Source organism: Barbatula barbatula, assembly GCF_947034865.1.
Source record: "Barbatula barbatula genome assembly, chromosome: 6".
NCBI lineage: Eukaryota > Metazoa > Chordata > Actinopteri > Cypriniformes > Nemacheilidae > Barbatula > Barbatula barbatula.
In genome coordinates this window covers 4,867,261-4,894,370 of record NC_136765.1, presented here as the reverse complement: position 1 = coordinate 4,894,370, position 27,110 = coordinate 4,867,261, and the positions used below count along the sequence as shown (strand labels likewise).

At 40.9% G+C, this 27,110-nt stretch overlaps 1 protein-coding gene across 1 annotated transcript in view; it reads right to left on the bottom strand.

Annotated features, from left to right (window-relative positions):
- Positions 1–27,110, bottom strand: part of LOC306895278 (potassium channel subfamily K member 5-like) — a 48,688-nt gene that overhangs the window by 4,414 nt on the left and 17,164 nt on the right. The window contains exons 2-4 of the mRNA XM_079458415.1: positions 15,647–15,758; positions 12,203–12,369; positions 11,329–11,497 (exon numbers count right to left, since the gene is read on the bottom strand). Coding sequence (XP_079314541.1) covers positions 11,329–11,497; positions 12,203–12,369; positions 15,647–15,758 — 448 coding nt within the window. The remainder of the gene's footprint in view (positions 1–11,328; positions 11,498–12,202; positions 12,370–15,646; positions 15,759–27,110) is intronic.

Here is a 27,110-nt window from a genome sequence, read left to right as displayed (position 1 = left end):
ACATTCTGATTCTGCTTGTTATCCAATCTGTTAAAACAGGCCTTTATTGTATACTCTGCTTCACTGCTTCCTCTCATTACATTACTTATGTTGGATTGTTTTGTAGTATTAAATAGTACAAATGAATGCTCCAAATGCTATGGCTTTATGAACTGTAAATAAGTTGTCTAACACTGAAATGAGTTGTTTGCACTGAACACATATTATATACGGCTTTGTATGTCTAATCATTACCTTATTAAAAAATTTGTAGAGAAACAGTTTAACATTCTAAACATCAAAACTTTATGTATTTCATGTTTAACAAATTAGAAAACTAAACGTAAAATGTTCCCCAAATATCAATTAATATTTTTTAAAAGAATAAATAATTAAGTTTAATAAATAAGTTTATAAATATGTGTACAACACAGACCTTTCTGAGCAGATGGGAGTTCATAAATATGGTTCATGTTACATATGTAACTATTATAGTATCATTCTATGCTATTTTTTATAAATACACCATGTGGGAAAATGTATTTAACAATTGTAATATAATTTGCTTGCTATTAAAAGTTTTTTCCATACTGGCTGTGTTCACCACAGTATGTTGAAATTATATTTAGCATTTTAAACAAATTTTATGTAATAATTGGTTTTATAATTTTTAGCTTATACGTTTAGCTTTAATGAAACTGTATTTATATATCACATTTTAATACAGGAAAGCAGCCCAAAATTATGGACCCAAGGATGATAACACAGCAAAATAAATAGCATAAACAACATAAAAATAAGACATTAAACGCTGTGTAACAAATATTCGTTGATGACGTTGTCAAAATACAAAAGTGCGCATGCTTGTTATAACATAATCGCGCTACATGCAGGCACGTAAAACAGTCCCAGGCAGCGAGGCAGGCACGTAAAACAGTGACCGATGTTGTGGCAGGCACGTAAAACAGTGACCGATCTTGTGGCAGGCACGTAAAACAGTGACCGATCTTGTGGCAGGCACGTAAAACAGTGACCGATCTTGTGGCAGGCACGTAAAACAGTGACTGGTCGCGAGGCAGGAGTGACGGGTAACGTGTCAGCTGTCACCTGACACGCAAAGATTTTACCCCCTCTCCAGTAAAGGATAAACAAAGCCGCTAATAACAACAGAGAAAGAGCAAGCTGCCAGGTGGGAACAATACTTTGACAAAGTGCTAAAACACCCTGAACCAGATGAGCCAGCCAACCCCTCTCCAACTAATACTACTAATGGAATTACCTCCTACCAAAAAAGAGGTGGTGGATGCTATTGAGGCTATGAAATCCAGTAAAGCATCAGGGATTGATTCCTTACAAGCAGATCTATTGAAGGCAGATATATATACATCGGCCAGCATGTTAACGAACCTTTCCCAAAAGATTTTGGATGAAGACACTATCCCCAATGATAGGAGCAAAGTCCTCATATTCAAATTGCTAAAGAAAGGGGATCTCAGCAATTGCGACAACTGGCGGGGTATCACACTTCTTTCTATTCCCAGCAAAGTTTTCTGTAGGATCCTGTTGAAGAGGGTTGATAGCTATTAGACCACAAATTGAGAGCAGAACAAGCAGCTTTTCGCTCCATTATTCTCGGTAATACATTGACATAATTATTTGAAGTCAGGTCTGGTTTGCGGCAGGGTTGTATTATCTTACCTCTTCTATTCCTGATCATCATTGACTGGGTTACAGTACGTGTCAAACAACATCTGACCATGCTCGTGGCATTCATTGGACTACCTACTCTCATTTGGAAGATCTTGACTTTGCTGATGATCTGGCAGAAATTTCAGCCACATACACTCACATTGAGGAAAGAAAAAATAGACTTAGCAGATATGCTAAACGAATTGGCTTACATATAAACAAACAGAAGAGACAGAGCATGCTAATCATTGCTCTCGTCGATGACCCAGTTAACATTGAGGGAGAGCCAGCCAAGGATGGGATAGACTTCACATACCTTGGTAGTGTTATTAGCAGTGATAACAGAGCCCAAAAAGATATCAAGGCCCGAATAGGCAAAGCAAGAGGAGTCTTTATTAGACTTAGAACCATATTGAAGTCCAAACAACTAAGCCTCAAAACAACACCATCTCCAATACCAATTTGAACAAAAAGACCAGATCAGTTATCATATCTCAGGGGATCAAGATACGCCATTTACAATGGTTCGGTCATGTACTAATTATGCCCAGTGAAAGGATACCAAAAGTGGCTTTGCGTTGGACATCACCCGGCAAACGCAAACGTGGCAGTCCAAGAAAAACATGGTGACGGACAGCCAAAAGAGCTGGAAGAAATGTGGCTCTCATTGAGAGAAGCACAGTACAAAGCCCAGGACAGACGAAGATGGCAAGAGTTAGTTGCCGCCTTATGTCTCATGTGGGACGAAAAGGATTAAGAGTAAGAGAGAACAATAAGCCTCTGCTTATTTAATTATAAAATTAATTAAACAGGGTATATGCAGGAATCATAGAGATTAATTTACTACCTTTTACTAGCTTTTTTACCACCTCCAAAATAGTATTTACTACAAACAAGACATCAAGCAGCAGCCCTTTTAGGGGGGGGGGGGTGGTGGGGTATGCAAAGCACCACTTACTACTTATTATAAGGGTGTGTTCACACCAAACGCGAATGAAGTTTGAAGCGCGAATGATTTACATGTTAAGTCAATGCAAAGACACGATGACCTACTTGCGGTGCGATTCGCGTGAATAAGGCGCAAATTTTCGCCAAAGTTCCGATTTTTCAACTCGCGAGATACACGCCACGTTAACCAATCAGGAGCTTGCTCTAGTAGGGCCGTGAGCCGTGAGCGAGTAATGCCAGTCTTTAAATGACGGGTCATCAACCCAAGTTCGTGAAAACTTACATTTCCCCATTTCACACTGTAAATTTGGTAGAAAATGGAATCAAGTGGCTAATATCAACTGAGGCAAAAAGGCGGAAAATGTTGTTGGCGTTGCTGATAGCCTGTCAACCACGGAACTCTACACAGTTTACTTCTACGTCATTGCTTTCAACTCCGACACACTCAGGGTCCTTTTAGCACCGTATACATTTTTAAACTAGGCTAGATGGAGTTAAAACATGGAGACACAAATATTTCGCAAAAAATGGAAACTCATATATTGAGAAAAATGTACTACCAAGTCAAATTGCGTTTGTTACCTTTTACTACCTTTAAAGGGCCATAATTGTGGTAGATTCTTTTTACTACCTTTTACTACCACGCGGACACCTTGTTAAAATGTGTCTACTTTGTATCAGAATTTGTATTGGCCACAGACAAGTAAAGTCCTAATTTATTGCAATTTTAACATCCGCAAATGTTAAGTTGATGAAAATAACAAACTGGAATTGTCAACTGGAGTTGCATGAGTCAGAATACACTAATTTTGACAGTTTCTGGCAGATAACGTTTGACTATTGGTGATCAACAAAGCAGTTATAATGTATGTAGTGGTCAAAAAGCAGTGTATTATACATGTAACGGTTATGAGTCTAAATAAGCTGGCAAAATAAATGCTTTACATCCCAGACACAATCTCACATTCAGCCTTCAGAGAGAGCATCTAGCCTTTGCTGTACTTTGTTGTCATACTTTGGAGAAACGACGTTCGGTAATGAAAACTAAATCATCAGCTGAAGGTCATCTACATTCATTTTAGTGACTGGAAACATTGCAGCGCACAGGCTTAAAATAAACAACATTATCGCTGGTGTGGATGCAAATATAGTTATAGTTACATTTATTGTTGTAATTATTATAATTGCGAACAGCCCTTCAATACTGTCTTATCAATACTATGTTATAATAAATGTTGATTAAAATGCCCTCCTCATCAATAAGAATAGCATTTATACAATAATTCTTCTGAGAAACCTGAATGAGAAATGGCTGGATAAGTGATGTCACTAAGGGGATTTGTTAGATAGATAACACCAAATACATTTTCATCAGCACATCCTTGGCTCCGCCCACTGACATTTAGTATTAGGATCCACTCAGTTCTGAATGGATCTGAAGATGGACTATTTTTATCAATTTACTCCAATGTATGTGGAAGGGCACTCTTAAGGTCAATAAAAATGCAGTGTTTCATAAACATGGTAGCTCCTTTGGCAAAGAATCAAAACGTGACCGCATATTTGTCCTTGTTAGCTACCGTAGTGTTTCAAGAGAGAGGGGTGATCGGTGGAATGAACCATTGGTTGCCATTCGCAACCTCAATGGTAGATGCTGCTAAGCAACAATTACAGGGTCAAGCCCAATATCGTCCCAAAGAGAAATATTTTGGACATGTCAGATGACCCCTAGGGGGCCTGGCCTATATATGTATAGGTCCTCACAGAACATGACCTTGATGAACCAAGTTTCATAGAGATTTGCCATATGGGCTTTATAAAACACTGCATTTTACAACATTTCAAATGGCAGTTAGAAAAACGAAAATTTGATTTATCAAATGGTTCAGAATCAGTTCTTGTATCACACTGAAGGGGTTTATTATAATATAACAACCAACTGGATACATTATCACATGAGTAAATAATTGTACACTAAATATTGATTAAATATTTTTAAGCTCATCTGTAAAAAATCCAAACCCTCCTTAAGAAAAAAGGAATGTTATCTATACGAGATAGTATAATTAACAGAATAGTTATACATGATAGTATACATACTTAAGTTGAAAACAGTATTATTTAAACATTTTTAAAGATCCTTTCATTGTGATTTTCCTGGCATTGGGGTGGTGTCCGCATATCGTCATCAAATGCCACTAAACACTAAAGCTCAATATTCATTCTATTTCTTGCAATTGTCCATTATTGACAAGAGCCTATTTAGCGCCTGTCGATCAGGCACAGATGTTAGACCGTTTAGCTCAGTGCCCACCCCAGAGCCCGCCTTCCTCACCAGTTTATCCGGATGCATCCTATTTCTTAATGCTGCCTCGCCAGCACACCACTGCATAGAAGAGGCCTTTGCCACAACAGACTGATAAAACATCTGCAGACTCTTTTTGCAGATAGCAAAGGAAGCCAGTCTTCTGAGAAAATACAAGCGGCTCTGTGCTTTCCTGCAGAGCATCCGTATTAGCCGTCCAGTCTAATAGCACTCCCAGATCTTTATAGGTTTTTCTGCGGCGCTTGTTTAGAATAATATACAATTAAAACCAACTCCAGCTGCTAAACATGTCGATTAACTTTGTAGTAATCATATGAAGAGTTTAGATGCAGAACACTCTAAAAGCCATCTGTCAAAATTTTGATTATGATGTTGATTGAATGCTCTTCCCACAACGTATACATTACTCAAATATTTCTGCTTTTAAACCTGCTAAATACCACACTCTGCCCCGGTCTGAATTATCTATGATTGCTGAAAGTAAATGTAGGAGCCTGATAAAACTTTATTTAACCTTATTACATCTTGATTTGCATAAATGTTTTATTCAAGGTTTGAAGCGGTCAAGCATTTTTTTCTTCGGATTTAGGCCCAGGAAAGAGCCAAGACACTCAGGCTAGATTAAGAATTCAAAAGCAATTCACGAGGCAGGACTGGCAACATTTCCCCACTGAATGAAATGCAAGGTTTATCAAAGTCTTCGCTAGATTTGTCGCTACGCGCTTCAAATGCCGCTAGAGGGAGCAACAGTTAAATCAAGAGACAGACTTCCTAAGTTAGAAACATGGGCCAGAGAAGCACACAGCAGAATGAATATGGAGGATACACAGTTATGTGAATTTTTCCTTACCCTTGCTTGGGCCCCAAGCGCACATGGGCCTGTGCCCATAATACCCATTGGATATTTCGGCTCAGAAGACACTTTTTTTCATGTTGCGCTTCCGTAAGCTAACACACACATTATATTGATCACAACTTAACTTCCAAGAATCAATATTATAACACACAATAAGAATGGTTGCAAATAGTAATTAAACTTACAGGAATATCTTTCTCCGAGGCAAACATTGTTTGCATGCTGAACCGAAACGGATGCTGCAAGCCTCGACTGCTGCGCTCTTAATCAACAATGTGCATGTATGGAATAACAAACTTCAATACTGCAAATGGACACTAGGTGACAGCTGTTCACCATGATAATGGGCATAACACTCTCTTATGTAGGTGAAACTGAAAGTTGTCAGTGTTGGCAATGTCTCTTAGCAATTTATTCACAGTGCTCTTCAATGAATAAAAAATTATAACACGTCCTTGGTGAGTTGCCTTTTACGGTCTCTTTCTTTCATTCACACGCACATCCTGTCTATCATTATTTCTCACTAATGGATTAAATATTATGCTGGGCTGTAATTCGTGGCGGAATCCCTAATTCCTTTAAAGGGTTTTAAAGACACTGATGTTGTTTCTGATTTATCAACACACTTGTGCCGTCAAACTGTTGAATACATGCAATATTTGCATTAATATAGTATAATCATATCTATAATTTTGCCCCATCAGCAAAGATCTATTATTTGACATAGTCAGCAAGGATCTATTACCCAACTAGTTTCTAGATCAACTTTCACACTATGGAATTTTGGTCACCTTTGGGCACACCGATACTTTAATACAGCTTTTAATATAACTCAGACCAAAAGCTTAGTCTCAACTCTTTTGGAGTTTTTCAAGTTAGTAACTTGTAGTTGCTAACTTTTTAAAGTTACTAATCTACATAATATGGTAAAATTGCAAATTGATATATAATTTTGTTTATAAATTTCTTTTATAATTTCTTTCCCTTGTGGCACAATGTCATGTAAGATGGAACGGCAATAGATATAATGATGACTGCAATCCATCAAAATAAATGACTATGTGCCTCCTGGTATAAATCTTCAGAGATCTTGGATTAAATATCAAATCATATTTTAAGAAACAGATACCTGCTTATTTGAGCTTTGAAAATATCAGTTCGATTACATAGACCAGTGGTTCTTAAACTGTGGTACGTGTACCACTAGTGGTACTTGAAAAGAACCCCAGAGGTACATGACACAACAGGAAATAAAAACTATACATTAATTTTGTGTTTTAAATACAATTTAAAATGTTATACATGATCGATAAATACAGAATGCATCTCGTATAGCCTTTGTGCAATTTTAATATAGTTATATGATTTATTGTTTATTTATCACTGTTTGATGTAAGTCAGGCGTGACGGGCAGCTCAAACACAGCAGGAGTAGACAGATGCTTGTGATTGTCTCTCTCTTGCTCTCTTCCGATGAGCTGAGTGTAAATTAAGCTTCTTATGTATTTGTGCACTGGAACCGCTGTTTAAAGCTGTTGTTAATGTTGTAAAGCAGCAATTCAACTTGTGTCTGCATCTACTCTCGGTTAAATCAATGAAGTGTGCATTGCAATTTTGTGACGCACCACCTTAACAAGAACCACTGTAGTAAAGTGTGAATTTAAAACGAGACAGACTTAGCCTACTTAAAGAAGACCCTATAATAACACACATGTCCCATTTAAAATCTGATCTCTAGATATACGTTTGATATATACAGTTGTTCTCTGCATGTTTATGCATATATTTATACTAGGGCTGTCAAAAGATTAAAAATTTTAATCTAATTAATCACAATGTTTCTTGAATTAATTTAGATTAATCACAATCCTAAATATGACTGAAAAATTCACATTTTCTGTGTACTGCTCTCAGAACAGAAACATAAATGACAAGCGCATATTACATTTGTCTCTTCTTTTTTATTAATGACAAATCCATAAAAACGTAATTCTAAACAATTTTGGCAACTTAGCCATTGGTCTTAGCAAATACAGGATAGATGGAAAGTTTTTCTTTATGAACAAACAACTTGACTTTCACACATCTGCATGTGGCTCTTTTATCTGTTATTTTTATTCATCTTTTAGCCAGTTGCTAAGGCAAACTAACTGGTTAACATTTTCTGAATGTAAAGCGGACCGTTTCTTCTAAACAATATGGCCCGCGACTGAGAAGAGTCGTTCGCATGGAACCGTGGATGCAGGAGTCGCTAGATATTTGCTGGCAAGCCGGGCCAGCTTGTCATGTGCTCCTGAATGAGCAGCCCACCACTGCATGGGGCAGTCCTCCATACTTATGCTTGGCTCTGCTCTGTACCTGTGTATCTCTCTATCAGGTTGTACCTCTTCATCTGATTCTGAGCCCATCTGTAGAAGGTGAGTTTTCTTCCTCGGTGGTCCATCTTGAGAAGTCAGCAGAGACCTTCTGGGTGATTGTTCATAAAGCATACCTCCAAGTGAGGTCCACACCTCTTCCCTTTCACTCTTGGGCAGACTCTTGAAGTCTTTGAAACGTGGATCCAGCGCCGTTGCAAGCTTGAGCCATGCATTGTTAGTATTTTCTTGGCGGGAGGCTAGTTCTTCCATGAAGATTGTCTTAAATCTCACCACATATGCAGGGTCTTCTTCAGAGACCTTCATCACTTGATGCAGGTGGCAGAGGGCAGGCAGTACCACTGAGCAGGAGATATAGGCCTCTCCACCCAGAATCTCAGTTTGTGTGCATGTTTGTGTGCATGTGCGTGTGTGTGCGCGTTTTATTCTACTGCAGGTACGTACCTGCAGTAGAATAAAACGCGCACACACACGCACATAAACACACAAGGTATTTGAACACTAGTTGGTATGCTGGCAAATAGTTAAATATAAAATTTGAGCTAGATCAGTTCAATCACATTTTTCAATTTGCACATTATATGTGCATTCCTTACCTGCAGGGCTCTAGGAGAGTGCTCAGTCTCTGCAGTTTGTCCCATTCGTGTGGCGTCAGCATAACCAGTTTGTGGTTTTGTTGGTCCAGTGTTGCTTTTAGTGCTGCTTGATTGCGGTTCAGGCGCTTGATCATTTCCACCGTGGAATTCCACCGCGTTGGCACGTCTTGGATCAGTGGCTCCTGCTGCTGTCCCAGGGCCGCTTGCTGTGCTTTAAGCTCCGTGGTGTTTGCTGCGCTGTGTCTGAAGTGACCGACAATTTTGCGACACTTGGCCAAGACATTCGCAAATCCACTATTAGAGAGGCTCACGTTGATGCTTCTCAGTAGCATGTTAGCGATGCAGGGCATGTGCTCATATGGCAGAAGTTTAGCCGCAGCGGTCATATTTTGTGCACTGTCAGTCCCTATAGTTGTGATTTTTCCATCAATTTTCCACTTGTGTGACACGGTTTGAAACTTTTGAGCACATACCACTGCAAAGTGACGCTCTTCTGTTTTCGTTACTGTTAAAGCAAACGACTTCAGTTTCCAGGTTTTAGTGATGTAATGCGCCGTCACACCCAGATAATTGTTGTTACTCACGGAGGTCCAGTGGTCTCCCGTTAAAGCAACATATTCCGCTGAAGCCAAATCCTCTTCCGTCGTTTTCTTTTTAGCGTCAAAAAGTTCGTTGATTTTAGTTATAACTGTGCCTCTCGACGGTAGCTTGTAGAATGCGTCTAAAGTTGCCACTTTCAAAACTTCTGCGAGGCCCGTGTCCTCGACAATATTAATCAGTCTACAGTCCTTGGCTATCCATTTGGCAATTGTGTCTGTCAGCTTATCTGACGCATGCCAGGCTTAACATCTGAAGTTGAAGCCCCAACAAATGAATGCTTGGCGTTAAGATGATACTTAAGACTCGAGGTGCTTCGGTGAAACGAAAAGTCCTTCCTGCAGTGTGAGCAAACCACAACATGTTTGTTTACTGTTCCATCTTTGTTCTTTTTATACTCTAAGTGTCCATCCAGAGGGCCAACGGATTCTTCGGACACCTCCATCTCCCGTGTCAGCCATGCTGTTTACGCGACGAGAAATGAACGCGGCGGGGGTTGAATTGTGGGTAAAACATGGCAAGAATGCGTTAATGAGTTAAAAAAATGTTTCTAATTACAGAAATTAATCATCTCGCGTCAACGCGTTAATTTTGACAGCCCTAATTTATACTTATCTTCGGTGTTCAAATATTAATTCTTTAATATAGGTTTGTAGACTTTCTGCAATTACCCAACAAAGCAAATCAATCCCCAGTAAGTCATTTACAGAGCTCTGTTAACATTGCACTACAGAAAAGGGTTTTGTGTCCACTATTAGCCTACTTCTGACGAACATGAAAAAAAAGAAAGACATGTTCTTAGTTTAATAAAAGTGTTTGTATTATTAATTATACATTAAAATTGGAGGACGAGGTGAATCTAATCATGAGGCAAGTAAAGATTCTCAACCCTACTAATAATTGTTTCCTTTATCATTTGTTTTCTTTGGCAGTCATTAGGTTGGAACAACTAATTATTTTAATGGTGGTACTTGATCTAAAGAGTTTGAGACCCATTGACAGAGACAATTATTCTTACAGTTGCTGGAGCAAATGTACATCTTACAAAAGGTACAATACATCTTTAAATAAAATCTTTATTTCTATATATTTTCTTATGTCTTAATGTTTGTTTTACAATGCATTTTCTGTACATCTGCAACAATGCAAAACTGTAAAAAGCCCAATAAACAAACTGAACAGATGTTCTGTAATAAATGGTAGTCTACTGACTTTTTAAAGGAGTTATATGACGCAATATCGTTTGGATGCGATTGGATTCAGCCTTGCAGACTCTGGCTGTTCTCCCATGAAGCGTGATGCTACATGAAGAAAGTAAATATAAGTCATGATATTCACTATGTCCTCGCTGGATGTAACAAATGCCTCGTTATAATGTTTGATCAACTTTTCCACATTGCACCGAGACACCACATCAAAGGCAGCTCAAGAAGTTAGCTAATTGTTAATTAAAATCATTCATTGTTAAACCTAATAGTTTTTTTTAATAAAACTTAACCGATCTGTTGGGCCCTGCTGGCAAAGTCACGCTGGCAAAGTTGATCAATCCGCTTGGTCAAATATTTTCTGGATCATATTCAGGCTTTAACTCACACGGTACCGGTGACATTATCAGCTGTAAATATGCCTTGACGGCTAATGTTCCTAATATGGTAAGGGCCGTTACATTTCCGCCACATGCTTTAGGTATTCAGCCAATCACAACGCACTGGGTAGTTGGCCAATCGGAGCCGAAGCGTTTTTCACAACGAGGAGCTTTGTTAAAAAGGTGGTTCAGAAAGGCGGAGAACAGAGGAGCAACAGTAATGCGCGTATGTCAAAGCTAATGTTTTTTTTTTAACAGTAAACCGTGTAAACACACAGTATTACACCAAATACACACAATAATGTTCGTTTTAGCCATCCAATATGACCCTTTTAAATGATCTAGATAGCTTGTAGATTTATTAATTCAGACACTTACCAGCTACAAGATCACCAAAACCAATTGTTGTCAAAGTAACAAAAGAAAAGTACAGGCCATCGATGTAGGTCCAACCTTCTTGAGTCATAAAAACAAATGGAGGAATTACCAAATGGACCAGCACACCCCACAAAAGAAAGATAGCGGTGCAGGTAAATTGTGTTTTCCGCTGTAAAAAGGCAAAATAAAAAATGTATATTTTAGGAATCAAAATTGTATTACACTGTGAAAAGCTGTTATTAATGATAAACCAAAAATACATTTCTGGGGAAAAACAAACATTTCGCATGCATACTTGGTTGAAAATCGTTCAGTTTTACGAAACAATCAAATCTAAGGGCTTTAGTGATGTCAGGAGTGATATGGTTGAACCTGCTACATGCTATTTTAGGTCAGTTCACCATGAGCTACACCATGAAAACTGTGAACTGTTACTAAACAGACCCACTGATCAATTACAAATGTATTTACAGAGTGTTGCATTTCACAGGAGAACTTGTGCATTTACATGTTGTTTCAAAGTCAAGCTCATGATCTACAACACTAAAGAAACATTGATGTGAGATTATCCTTGTTGTGGAAAAGTGCTTTGCTGAACAAACACTGCAGATTTGATGTCCTCATCAAAACTTTCCACACTGCTGACATGATTGCCCTGGATAGCACTGTTATAGCGGCTAGACCGAAAGTGAAATCCGAGTGCTGAGCACGGGGATAGATAGGTCTGCATAAATTTTTACTTTATATCTTTACTTTATATCTTCATATTTTGGCAAAATATTGTTAATGGCATTAATAATAAAATTGTAGGCAGAGAAAATATAAATCCATCCCAAATAATATAATGAAGTAAAATATGTGGTTTATTTCTTACCAGTGTTACCCCTTTCTTTGTTAGATATTGTCCAAGGTGTTTAGCTCGTCCCCCAAAAAACTTCCCAAGTTCACTAATCCAGGTTAAACACAGTGGCACTCCAAAGAGACCATAAATAATACAAAACACCCTCCCTGATGATGTTTTAGGTGCAATATTTCCATAACCTGTGAAGAAAGAAAGAGATTTTCTTTGCAGTAAAATAATTATCAATTTATACACTGTAAAAATAAAAGGTCCCTCAAATATCCTGTTGTTTTAGGGAATTAAAATAGGGGTTTTTAGTGTCTGATCATTTTAATGTTTTAGGAATAAGAATAGTCCAACGTTTGTTTTTTGGCCCCTGCTATGTGAACAAGCGCTTTAAAATCATGCACATGATTAGAAAAGGCTAAATGTTATTTTGAAAGATTTCTGCAAGCTTTTAAATTATTTGAGATTACTTTCTGTTGATATTATATTAATTGGAGACCAAACATTTGAATTCTGTAAGTAGATCCTTAGTCACTGAAATCTGTAAATGTAAACGTTGTTGTGCTTTCCATCTAAACAAACTGTCGCAGTGTCATACATGTGCCGCTTACTTTGGTATGCGTTTTTAACTTTTTCCAGCTCTGCGCAGACCGATCTCCTTATGACAAAAAGCATAAGCATACAGATCAGTCAGTTCACAAATACGCAGACCGTCTTTGAGCAAACATCAAGGTGTTCCTCTGATGTTCCGCTCGTGCCACAGGTGGGAATAAAAAAATAACGGAACGTTACAACCTCTCGACTGTCCCATTGGAGGCCATTTAGGATAATTAAACATTTTATTTACAGAGTGTAGACAGAATTTGTTTTAGCCGAGATGCTACGAATACAAGCTAATGAAGAAGCTTGTGGGGCTAACATTAAATTAATAACGTTAGTGTTAAATGACAAGCAATGACTTTTAGCTATTATGTTCACTTTCAGTGGATGTATAGCTCTTTTTTTAACTTATTGTTTGTGTTGAATGGTTTCTCCACTAATGTTAAATAAATTGTCAGCAATTCGATATTTTTATCATATTCAGTTCTATTTTTATCCTTTTTCCTCAGAATTTCAGTATTTTCCAGTTGAGCAGCAAAAAATGTAAAGGGGTGATATGACACGGCTAAAAGGAATATTATGGGGGTTCTTTGTGTTTGTATCTCCTCTTTGCCCCACCCGCCTGTCTGAAACGCACAGATTCAAGCTCATATCTCTGAAAAGCGAGGTGTGCTATGGTTGGTCAGTTAACCAGTGCTTCGTGATTGTTCAAATACTGCAAGCTGGTGACGAAAATGTTACAATCATCAGGCTCCAAAGCAATTGCACTGACAGGTGACAAAATGTCATCGGTACTTCCTGCCAAATCTGATGCGGAAAATGAAGATGATCAAGCCGATATATCAACTTTGCCAGCACGACTTGAGCAGGGTGTAAGAATTGGTAAGGTTTTATTGAAAAACTATAGTTAACTGTTTAGCTTTTATATAGGACGTTATAAAGACTATAAACAAACAACCAAATACATCATAGAGAGTTTGTGTGAGAGCGAAACAAGCTTGCGTTACAAAAGGGAATGGTAACATAATAAATAACCTGCACGCTTTGGCTCTTCTTGATCAACCAGTGTTACGCCATGTCTCGTCGCTATTCAACAAAGACAATAAACCCCATTATAAACACAACATTTGTTGCCTCTAGTTGGAACATTATTAATGATTATTAGGATGTTAGGCTGCGAAACTGAAGCGCCAGACTTTCCTTTCAAAGTTGTAATGGTTTTTAACAAAAGCTTTTGTGCACAGCCGGTCTTGATCTCTCCAAGGTTCATGAAGCAATCATCCATGAAATGCGCTGCACACACTGCTGCACAAACTTGAATATTCGGGTTGTACTGTTCTGGAACAGTATTGTACTGTTCTGGAACAGTATTGTACATAAATGATAAAACGTAACCATTTGTTTTTAGTGGTTTCATCTTTTAGAAGGGCAAACCAAGAGGCTTTATTTTCGCAATAAAACACAGCGTCTCCATGACATGGCTGCGGCAGCAACGATACAATGAGATTTACAAGTACGCCCACCTTACTTGGTATAGATTAGGTCGCCCTTGGTCAAATCGTACCACGAAATGACGTACATTTGTGGGGGTTTGTTTACACAAGGCGTTTCAGGCAGGTCTGGGTGAGCATTCGCTTTTAGATAGAATGCATCTTTTGTTCTGACACTTCAATTTTAACAATTTTACATGTCTAATACATGCATGAGCAACTTATAACACACCAAAGACACAGAAAAACAAGTATGCGCGCTATATGACCCCTTTAAGTATTATATTTATTATGATATTTGTATAGTGTTATTTGTTATATTTGCACATGTAAAAATACTCATTGACAATGAAAAAATCTGAAAAAAGTGGATTATTACTGTTGTTGTTATAAATAGCCTATTGTACTCCTTAACCATAGACCAAAACAGTGACTACCAGGCATTGTAATATTTTGATTATTGTTACATTTGTAAACAGATTTGTGATGTGCTGAAAGATTAAATGTAATGTTTTATGAGATGTTATCTAAATCCCTCTTTTTTGTCTCCATGTCTTATTCCCAGGGACACCCAAGGCAAACAGACCCAGCTCCAACCCACCCTGGTGCTCCTCCTTGAACTGCCTGGGACACCTAAGGCCCAGCAGGCGCAGCTCCTGTTCTCTTTTTGCCATACATACATATCTTTAGCAATCCAAAATTGTAAAATGCACTACAGAAATAATTAGGACATGGATCCTCACACCACCTGGTAATAGCAGGATACACATTTGGAGAGAACAGCACTGTTATTACAGCACAAATCACAATTTTACCATTGGTGTAGGCCTTGCTATGAGAGATTACTTTTTGCTGGACTTTTTTTTACAAGTACCTGAAATATTGCAATTATTTGGTTAGTTTTGTTAAGATGAATAACATTATCACCAACACAATATTAATTATAGATTTGATTTCATGAATTTAGAATTGTATTGAACAATATTGACTATTCTGTGAATATTTATTCAATGTAAATTGGTGTTGTCTGCTTTGTATTTGGTTTTAGTATTTCTGCCTATAAAAAATGTAACTGTGAAATGGTGCCTTGAAGCACAAAAGATTGTTCCAGACCAAAAGGATCCCCAAGAAGCCTCGAGGGTTCCTCAGAGAACTGCCCTTCGTGAAGTGGTGCCTTGAGTTTCCCCTGCGAGATAACCCCAAATGGATCCTCAAAGAACCTTTCATTTTTACAGTGCACAGCTTTAAACAGAGCATTTTCATTAATGGTACCTGGCTAGTGATAACACCTCAACACTTGATTTTAAAGAAAATAGCCAGAAGGTTTCTGTCATTGAGTGACTTATCAACCTAAATGGACTAAAGTGGACCTCATTCGAACCTATAGTTGTGATAACTGTAGCTGCAAAGATGACAGCATTAGGCCAATTCCAGTTGTTGAAGGTTTTGTCCCCTGTAATGGTGACCCCTTGTCCTGCAGCATCAGACACCACCTAGTTCAAAACAAATAAAAAAGTATTGAAGAAAATGTACATATAAAACCCACCATAAATGTACATGTATGCATTTGGCAAACATGATTATCCAAGACAAATTAGAGCCCATCCCCACAGAGACATGTTCAGCTGTTTTAGTAAAAAATTAGTACCGTATTGCCGTTTCATCCAGACTGTGATCCAGCATTTAGGGAGCCTAAAAACAGATTCTTTTTAAACCGGGTCCCAGAGTAGGCCTGTCGCGATAGTCAATATATCGACTTATCGCGCAATATATGGAAACGAGTGCAATCATTTTTGGTGCTGCGATATATTGCGATTGATTTTCAAAATAATGATTATATTATTCTTTACATAAAAGTAAATTTCACCAACATTTTACTCTATTGCGCTGCATCGTCTGCTCTCTGTGGCGGAGGCGGGGCTTCAGGCAGTGTGTCTATCCACACACGCACGTGAGCGCCGGAGTCAGCGGAAAGCGACATGTGAAGAGAAGTGAAGCCACTGCATTGTAAAGTGTTTCATGGCAACTACAGACAGTTAGTCCCAATGGATTTGGTTTTAAAGTTGCAATCTTCAGCTCCGGTGTGAGAACATTTCAGCCAATTAATGTGAACGAGCCGGTATGTCGACTTTGTTTAAAAAAAGTGGCGATGAAAAGAGGCAACACAACTAACCTAAAAGCTCACCTAAAATATAACCATCCTATCAATTTTTCCAAACTGGCAACAACAACTTAAGCTGGAGAGTGGTCTTCCAGACAGTTATCGGTTACTGAAGCCTTTTCCTGTGAGTGCAAATACAAACGTGACAGCGCAAAATGGCCCACACTTACGGATAGTGTCCCTATATAGCCAAAGAGATGCAGCCATTTAACACTGTCGAAAAACCAGCATTTAAAAATATGCTGCCATCTTTTGACAAACAGTACGAATTGCCAATGAAAACGTACATCTCCCAAACTGCGATTCCGTCCTTGTTCAACAAAGTGAAAGATGACATTCTGAAGGAGATAGAAAACGTATACTTTTACTCTTCAACTACAGATATGTGGTCAAGCTCAAATATGACCCCATATATGAGCTTGACCATACACTTCATAACTGCTGACTGGACTCTGCAGTCAAAGTGTTTAGAGAGGAGATGCATACCCCAGAACCACACTGCGGATGTACGTGCTAAAGCCCTTAAGTCTGCTTTGGCAGACTGGGAATTGGATGAGCGCAAAATTGCTTGTATAACTACAGACAATGGTGCTCACATTGTGGCTGCAATATGTAATCTTGGCTGGCCATGGCTCAATTGCTTTGGACATAACCTCCATTTGTCTGTTTCCCATGGACTGGACAGTGACAACGATCGCACGGCGCTCGTGGGACGTTTTAGGAATCTTGTCAACACCTTCAACCTGAGCTGGCTAAAGAGGAGAGATCTGAGGAAGGCACATATTGAAACCAATGTCCCTCAACACAATCTCGTACTGGTGAGTGATGATAACTTGTTATACAACACAAAATATTTAAAGGGTCAGTCAATATAAAAGTTTTTTATGAATTATATGGGGCCAACTGTCTGGCTACATTCTAATAACAATGTAAAATTATTTGTGATTAAATAAAGGCAATTTAAAAGTAACTAATAATGTTAGAATAGACAAACTATTGCCGGCCGGCCAGGCCTCAGCCCGAAGGAGCAACGTGGGGCCGCCTTCCTGTGTGCTCACCATGTGCCGGAGGGACCATAGGGGGCTTGGGATCTGGAACCACACTTCACCACTCGAGTTGCCCATGGTGAGAGGAGGCGGGCTGGTGTGGGTTTGCTTATAGCCCCCCAGCTCTCCCACCATATGTTGGAGTTTACCCCCGGTGAACGAGAGGGTAGTTTCCCTGCGCCTACGGGTCGGGGATAGGTCTCTCACTGTTGTTTATGCCTACGGGCCGAACGGCAGTGCAGAGTACCCGACCTTCTTGGAGTCTCTGGGAGGGGTGCTGGAAAGTGCTCCGACTGGGGACTCCGTCGTTCTACTGGGGGACTTCAACGCCCATGTGAGTAACGGTGGTGGACACCGGAAGTAAGGGAAACAGTCAAGCTGAAGAAGGAGTCCTATCGGGCCTGGTTGGCTTGTGGTACTCCTGAGGCAGCTGACGGGTACAGGCAGGCCAAGTGGACTGCTGCCCGGGGGGTTGTGGAGGCAAAAACTCGGGCCTGGGAGTAGTTTGGTGAGGCCATGGAGAAGGACTATTGACTGGCCTCGAAGAGATTCTGGCAAACCGTCCGGTAGTCAAGAAACTGAGGTAGTCAAGAAACTCCTCTGTGGCAAGGCACTGTGGGTGGATGAGATTCACCCGGAGTACCTCAAGTCTCTGGATGTTGTGGGGCTGTCTTGGCTGACACGCCTCTGCAGCATCGCGTGGCGGTCAGGGACAGTGCCTCTGGGATGGCAAACTGGGGTGGTGGTCCCTCTTTTTAAGAAGGGGGGCCGGAGGGTGTGTTCCAACTACAGGGGGATCACACTTCTCAGCCTCCCCGGGAAAGTCTATGCCAGAGTACTGGAAAGGAGAATACGGCCGATAGTAGTAACTCGGATTCAGAAGGAACAGTGTGGTTTTCGTCCGGGCCGTGGAACGCTGGACCAGCTCTACAGGGTGCTGGAGGGTTTATGGGAGTTTGCCCAACCAATCCACACGTGTCTTGTGGATTTGGAGAAGGCATTCGACTGTGTCCCTCGCGGCCTCCTGTGGAGGGTGTTTTGGGAGTATGGGGTCCGGGGTCCTTTGCTAAGGGCTGTCAGGTCCCTGTACGACCGAAGCAGGAGCTTGGGTCACATTGCCGGCAGTAAGTCGGACTTGTTCCCAGTGCATGTCGGACTCTGGCAGGGCTGCCCTTTGTCGCCAGTTCTGTTCGTAATTTTTATGGACACGATTTCTAGGCGCAACCAGGGGCCGGAGGGTGTCAGGTTTGGGCACCACACGATCTCGTCTCTGCTCTTTGCAGATTATGTAGTCATGTTGGCCCCTTCAAACCAGGACCTTCAGCATGCACTGGGACGGTTTACAGCTGAGTGTGAAGCGGCTGGAATGAAAATCAGTACCTCCAAATCCGAGGCCATGGTCCTCAGTCGGAAAAGGGTGGCTTGCCCACTTCAGGTTGGTGGAGAGTTCCCGCCTCAAAGGAAGGAGTATAAGTATCTTGGGGTCTTGTTCATGGGTGAGGGAAGGATGGAACGAGAGATTGACAGACAGATCAGTCCAGCTTCTGCAGTAATGCGGTCGATGTACCGGTATGTCGTGGTGAAGAAAGAGCTGAGCCGCAAGGCGAAGCTCTCGATTTACCGGTCAATCTACGTTCCTACTCTCACCTATGGTCATGACATTTGGGTCATGACCGAAAGGAGAAGATCCGGGATACAGGCGGCCGAAATGAGCTTCCTCCGGAGGGTGGCTGGGCGATCCCTTAGAGATAGGGTGAGAAGCTCGGTCACCCGGGAGGAGCTCGGAGTAGAGCCGCTACTCCCCCACATCGAGAGGGGTCAGCTGAGGTGGCTTGGGCATCTGTTCCGGATACCTTCTGGACACCTTCCTCGGAAGGTGTTCCGGGCCCGTCCGACCGGGAGGAGACCCCGGGGAAGACCTAGGACACGCTGGACAGACTCCTGTCTCCCGACTGGTCTCGTCTCTGCTCTTTGCAGATTATGGCCTGGGAACGCCTCTGTGTCCCCCCGGAAGAGCTAGAGTAAGTGTCTGGGATAAGGGATGTCTGGCATCTCTGCTTAGACTGCTGCCCCCACGACCCAGGCCCCGGATAAGCGGAAGAAAATGGATGGATGGATAGACAAACTAATGAAAAAAAACCAATGTTATATTTTCAACAGGATGTTACCACATGATGGGGCACAAAGCAAAAAATGATAGAGAGGGTGCTGAGCCCCTCACTCCCGGCCATAAGACGTGTCCTGGTTGAAGATCGAAAGCATGGCCAACTCAACCCAACCTGGCAGGATGTTTCTGTTTTGTAATCCTTTAATGCAGCAATGAAACAAGTGGCTGATTTCACGGATGTCCTCTCAGGAGAAAAATATGTCACTGTGTCCTCTGTAAAGCCTGTGTTGGAACTACTTAAAGGCGATCTTTTATCACCAGACCCCAAACACACTGAACTTACAGCAAAAATAAAGGCAAACATGTGCAGGGTTTTGTCCGAAAAATACAACCACAGCTAGTAAAATTGTTACCCCAGAATGATCCTCTCTTAAGCCCCACAAGGAAAACATATTGGTATTTCTTTCTCTGAATCTGCCTGACAATTAAAGAAAAAGCGACATGAAACACAGCAATTCCATCGAATAGTGGAATGCATAGTCGATATAAAAAAGTGGATGAGTAACAATTTCTTATTACTGACAAAAATGAAGTGTTACTTATTGGACCAAAAACCGCCCTACCAAAAAAACCAAGAATAGTGCTTAACTATTGATGGATGTTCCATAAAATCCTCATCTCAGCAAAGAATCTTGGCATTTTATTCTATATTACTCAAACAAGTCACCAACACCTGTAAAACTGCGTTTTTCCATCTTAAAAATATATCTAAACTACGTCATATGCTGTCACCATCAGATGTAGAGAAGCTAATTCATGCCTTTATGACATCAAGACTAGATTACTATAATGCACTATTAGGTGGTTGCCCTGCAGGCCTATTACAAAAACTCCCAACTGGTCCAAAATGCGGCAGCTCGAGTTCTTACACGTACAAAAAAGTATGAGCATATTAGCCCGGTTCTGTCAACCTTGCACTGGTTACCTAAAAAGCATTGCATTAACTTCAAAATCTTGCTTATTGCCTATAAAGCCCTGCATGGTTTAGCTACTAACTACTACACTCTGTCAGTTTAAATCTAGAATAAAGAAAAAGAAAAAAAAAGCAGGCAGGCCGCAGTCCATGCCCAGACCTGACAAATGCTGTGATGATAGAGCAGGACAAAGGACCTGCAACTCCACCAAACTATTAAATTTTGCCTTGTTTTGCAAGCACTGTTGAGCTTGTGCAGAGGCTGCAGCTTTTGCCAGAGGGGAACTGGAATCCCCTGGTTAGGCCTGGTATCCCTCTTAGATTTTGTTTTTCTCCTCCAATGTAGTTTTGGGTTCCTCGCCGCAGTTTGCATACTGTTTTGCACTGTTTTCCTGGCCGGGGTGGCTGTTGGAATTTTATAGTTTTATTTAATTAACGCTGCATATAGGAATTTGTAGTCGGTCTGATATGTGATCTGTGTTTTGACTTGCATAACCTTATATTTTTTGCTTATAGTCAATGTTTTCTTGTACAGCTGCTTTGTAACAATGAAAATTGTCAAAAGCGTTATATAAATAAAGCTGACTTGAGTTGACTAGTGCGTAAGTCTGCTATTTACCCTGCTACCTTGTTTTAACTGTTGAACGGGACAGTTGCCTGTTGTTAGTTAAGCTTATTTGAGCATGTTTATTTAATTACACATTGACTGAGTGTTACGGTGTTAGCGTTTGTTGTTCCATTTGAGTACTGTGTTACTGAAGTCACATTAAGTTGATACTCGCAGATCAGGAAACCAGCTTGATCTCATCTACACCTGTAACTGCACCACAGACAACATTAAAGTCACACCTCTTCACATTTCTTCATCACTTTCAACATGATCCTCCCTACATGAACTACACAAACACCACCACCTTATTTTAGACAGAACCTCTCTCTCTCTCTCTCTGTGTAGATAATCTTTGTCCTCTGTCCTCCAGACCAGCTTGTGCCACCCCCTCCTGCCCTTGGCTGTCTGACATCCCCTGTGAACAACAGAGTACACTCAGGGCTGCAAAAACATATTTTTATACCACCAAGGCGAGTAATGCACCCAACACTCAGCAGCTTTTCAAGACCTTTAACTCTCTTCTTGGCCCCCCTCCTCCACCGCCCACTTTCATCTTTGACTGTGGAGAACTACGCTGTATTTTTCACTGAGAAAACATCATCCATCAGCAAACAATTCTCAGCACCATAGACCTTGGTAAACACTACCCTCACTTCAAACATCGAACTCTCCTCTTTCACCCCACTGACTGACACCGAAGTCACCAGACTTCTCTCCCGCAACCCCACAACCTGTCCCTTTGACGCAACCCCCTCCCATCTCCTTCAGGCTATATCCAACACACATCATTAACACCTCCCGGCTAACCGGCACTTCTCCATCCTCATTCAAACAGGCCCAGGGCACGCCTCTTCTAAAAATCAACAACATTGGACCCCACTACTACCAACAGTTACAGACAGGTCTCTCTCCTCCCTTTCATTGCGAAAACTCTTGAAAGGGCAGTTTTCAACCAAGTTTCCTCATACCTATCCCAGAACAATCTACTGGATGACAAGCAGTCTGGCTTCAAAACAAACCACTCCACTGAGACTGCACTGCTATCGGTCACAGAAGCACTGCGGCTAGCCAAGGCGGAATCCAAATCCTCGGTCCTGATTCTGCTAGACCTACCTGCAGCGTTTGACATGGTCAATCACCAAATACTGCTAGCAACCCTGTCATCCTTAGGAATCTCTGTCTCCCCTCTCCGCTGGTTCCAATCCTACCTCTCCGGCAGATCATTTAAGGTGTCATGGAGGGGCTCGCTGTCCACTGCTCACCATATGATCACTGGGGTACCTCAGGGATCGGTGCTTGGACCGCTGCTTTTTTCCATCTACATGACATCCTTAGGACACATCATACAGGCACACGGCTTCTCGTATCACTGTTATGCTGATGACACCCAGGTCTACATCTCGTTTCACCCGGACAATACAACTGTAGCCGCTCGCATAACAGCCTGCTTAGATAACATGGCCAAGACAGAACTACTCGTGTTTCCGGCACACCGCCCGGTCCAACACGATCTCACCATCCAGCTTGGCAATTCCACTATCACTCCCTCCGAATCGGCAAGGAACCTCAGAGTCATATTTGATGACTACTTAAAACACACCTCTTCGGCTAATAACTGACAGAAAATTTTAAAAATTGAATATTAAAACACACACTAACCCTCTTCTCTCAACAGGTAGTGGTATAGCTTTGAAACAAGTAACTTTGTATTAGCACCTATTGTACTATTACTCTTTGTATGATGTATCGGTAATTGCTCCCCGAAGTCTTTGTAAGTTGCTTTGGATAAACTGACTGCTAAATGACTAAATGTAAATGTAAAACACGGAAATAGTGTAATTTAAATGCTTGCCTTTCATGATATCCTTTGGTTTCATATCCCCCAGTTGCACCAATGGTACAAGTCAGTGCGTCACACTTTTCAGACACAAAACTACTTTGTTATGAATCCTCTTTTTTTTTTTAAGGGGGTATACGTGTATATCTGCGAATCAGGTAGGCTAAACCACTGGTGTAGGGTACAAAGAGCTCTTACAGATATTGAGGAGCCAAATCATTTAAGGCCTTGGGTGTGTGGCTGAATCTGTGTGTCTGTGTCTGTCTTCTGTGTTTAGACCTTTTTTTGTTTTGACTTGCATTACCTTATACGTTTCGCTTATAGTCAATATGTTTTCTTGTACAGCTGCGTTTGTAAAAAGCGAATTTAAATGTAAATTACGTGGACATGACATTGTGAAAAGAGGTTACCTCTCTCCTCCATCTCCCGCCCTTAAATGGTACAAAAAAATGTTTCTCCTAGGGGATGCAATTGGGACCAAACTTAGTGGACATGTCGTCAAGACATTAAAGATGCTAAATTGCTGACAGTTTTTTGATATTCCGAATAATGTTGCCATAGTAAAGCGATACATTTATGGTAAAATCTGGGAAACAAGAAGTGTCTCATATTTACAGTACATATTGGGAATTTTTTTCAAACTTGATTATTCTTTTCAGGTGATTTTAAGCACTAAACATGCTTATAGTTTCATGAAAATAAATGATAGTTAAGACATTGGCAAAAGCTCATAAATTGGGGTGGCACACACGCCCTAAAGCGGCACCTTTTGACAAAAGTGAGGGTTAATTTTTCTACAGTCACCAAAATCGGCACATATATTCTCCTCATCAAGCCTAGCAATTTTTTAATTTACAGTCATTAGCTATGACCATGGCAATTTAGCTTTAAATGTGGATTTTTTACAAGATCAGGTGAAATAATGTGAATTGATGTATATTTCTTATAGGAGAATCATGCAATTTACAACAAGCTTTGTCAACGTGATGTCAAGATACTAATAATGCTATGTTGCAAATGGATTTGGTATATCTTTAACGGTGCCATGGCGCTTTATTGAAGTAACTTTAAAAAAAGAAACTGTAATATTCATATATCTTGAAAGTAATTTATACAAACAATTCAAACCTTTTTACAAGTAATTCTTAGTAGGGCTTCAACGATTACTCGAGTACATCAATTCATTTGCATTAAAAAAATCATCGGAGGCGAATTGTTTGCCTTGAAGCTTTGTTTAATCCATTTAACTACAGTACATACGGAGTACCGGGTTTCCCCATGGACCAACATTACTGACAACCCCTGCAAAACTCTGGACATGTTATGTAAACCCAGAAGACACTACAGAATAAATTACAGAAAAATCTACCGGTTTTCATTTCTTCTCTGACAACCACAAGACTGCGATAAACAGTCTGTGTGCGTTAAATGGTGAGAGAACATTGTGCTTGGTATGTTCCTTATCTTTAAACCAAACTTTTAGGACTTCAGGGGCAAAGTTTATCCTGTCTTACTAGCGCGTGTCACGTATTATGTACGTATTATGTCCAAAGGCTGAAAGCGGCCTTTTTGGCTGTTTAAACACATGCACGCCTAACTGGGCTGTACAGTAATGTATTTACCAATGTAGCCCACATGCGATACAGTTTGGCAGGTGCAATAAACAGAGAGTGTGAAGTTTCTTTGTCGTCGTGCTCGTTCGTGACATTATGGTGTGCAGCTACATAACCTAGTTTTAGTCTATTTAGCGAGTGAAACTTCTTGTCTGGCTGCATCGAGTCCATATAACTAGATGCTGATTTGTGGACCCGAATCCTGTGTTTAAACATGCCATCTGGCTGTTCTGCGTGTCTGAGTGAAGGAACAGCACAGTTTAACTTGCAACATGCGCATTTCTCATGGATTTGTCCGTGTCTGCACAGCTTGAGGACATGAACTTAATCTCAAGAGTTGCTCTGAACATTTACTGAGTGAAGCCAACACACACTAAAAAATATGCGTCTTCCGACGACCTTCCAAAATAAAAGTCTGAACTGTTAACTAGGGGTAGGAATTATTTGGCCCCCCACAATTCAATTCAGAATGGATTCTGATGGTCACGATCCAATTTTAGAATTCATTCTTCACGTAATAATTTGACACTGAACGTAAACGTGACACGTCTACACTTCTAGACTAGTTTTGGCACTTTTGTACCTCTGAACGGTCACATACTGTATAGTGATGCGACTAACTGCCTAATAAAGCCGTTCTTATTCTCAAAGACATATTTTCTGTTGTCAAACATTAATACAAGTATAAAATATAGTTGCAAGCAGCAATTACAGGGTCAAGCCCAACCACGGCCAAAAGGGAACTATTTTGGACATCTCAGATGATAATTTTTCTTAAACAAAGTGTAAAAACAGGGAAATTAACTTAGAACACGATAAAATTGCTTATAACGTTTGACCACTAGGTGGTACTGTCAACATTTTTATGAGGCAGACAAGATGTGCCAGGAGAAGCAATTTAGCAGCAGAAGCGTACAGAACTGTGTAAGTGTATTTAAATTGTGTCTTGTTGAGTTTTAGTACTGTGTTAAACTGAGAAATCGCTTTGTATTTACTTCCGCTCTGTCACGTGGTGAAACCGCGGGTAGTATCGTTCCTTCGTTCATTCTTGGGCTAGTTTAATTTGTTTGCTTTGTGTGTGCGTGTCATCTGAGGGCGGGGCCTGTTGAATTTAAGTAATTAGACGCGTATTTAAAAAGCGTCTACCCACTGCGGCAGCGGTCGCGTGCAGCCCTCATCGCGTGAAGACCGAAGAGAGTAAAGACATCGACTCCACCGAGCCCGGGACACCGACAGGGCACTTGAGTATTGCACTTCTTTTGTATTATTATTTTTCTGTTTTGTATCAACACCTGCACTTTTTGACTTACTTGTTTGCACTAACACTTATTCCCTTATTGTTATCTTTAATGTTTCTCCCTATTTTCTTTTTGGTTCTCTTAAATATGTGTTTTAAAATCCTTTCTGTTATCACAACACGTAAATCATATGCCGCATGCAGAAGGCGACGCAATGCTAATAATCTTCACAATGTATCACTGCTAGCGACTGCCCCTTCTTCTTTCCCAATAGGATTGTGGAACTGCCAATCTGCTGTGAACAAAGCTGATTTTATTACAGCTTTTGTTAAACATTCTGGTCTTTCCATTGTAGCACTTACAGAAACATGGATCAAACCAGAGGACTCTGCCACTCCCGCTGCCCTCTCCCATAACCACACTTTCTCCCACAGCCCTCGCATCACAGGAAGGGGTGGAGGCACCGGTCTTCTTATCCCCAAAGACTGGAAATTCAATCAGCTAACACCCATGTGTGACAACAGCTCCTTCGAGTTTCATGCTGTTACAATCACCCACCCTGTTAAAAGTCATTTTGTAGTTATATATCGCCCCCCAGGTCAGCTTGGACATTTCTTAGAGGAGCTGGATGTGCTTCTTTCATCCTTCCCTGAGGATGGTACTCCCCTTGTGGTACTAGGTGACTTCAACATCCACATTGGAAAGCCACAGGCTGCTGACTTCGTCAACCTGACCGCATCATTTCTCCTCGAGCAGGTTTCCACATCAGCAACCCACAAGTCTGGAAACCATCTAGATCTGATCTTCAGAAGGTACTGCTCCACTCATCACTCTCAGGTCACCCCGCTGCACACGTCTGATCACTTCTTCGTCACCCTCGACCTCGACCTCCGGATATCGCAGATGTCTTACCGATGGTCACCTTCCGGCGCAACCTGCGGTCTCTCCCTCCCTCCTGTTTTTCCTCTGCTGTCTTCTCTGCACTCCCCCCCCTCTGATGAGCTCTCTCTTTTGAATACAGACAATGCCACAGACACTCTGTGTTCCACGCTTTCATCCTGCTTGGACAACCTATGCCCTCTTGCATCTGGACCAGCCCGTCCATCCCCGTCGGCTCCCTGGTTATCAGATGTACTGAGTGAGCATCGCGCCAGCCTCCGGTCAGCTGAGAGAAAATGGCGCAAGTCAAAAGACCCTGCAGACCTCTCCCTCTACCAATCTCTTCTCTCTTCTTTCTCTGTAGATGTCACATCTGCAAAA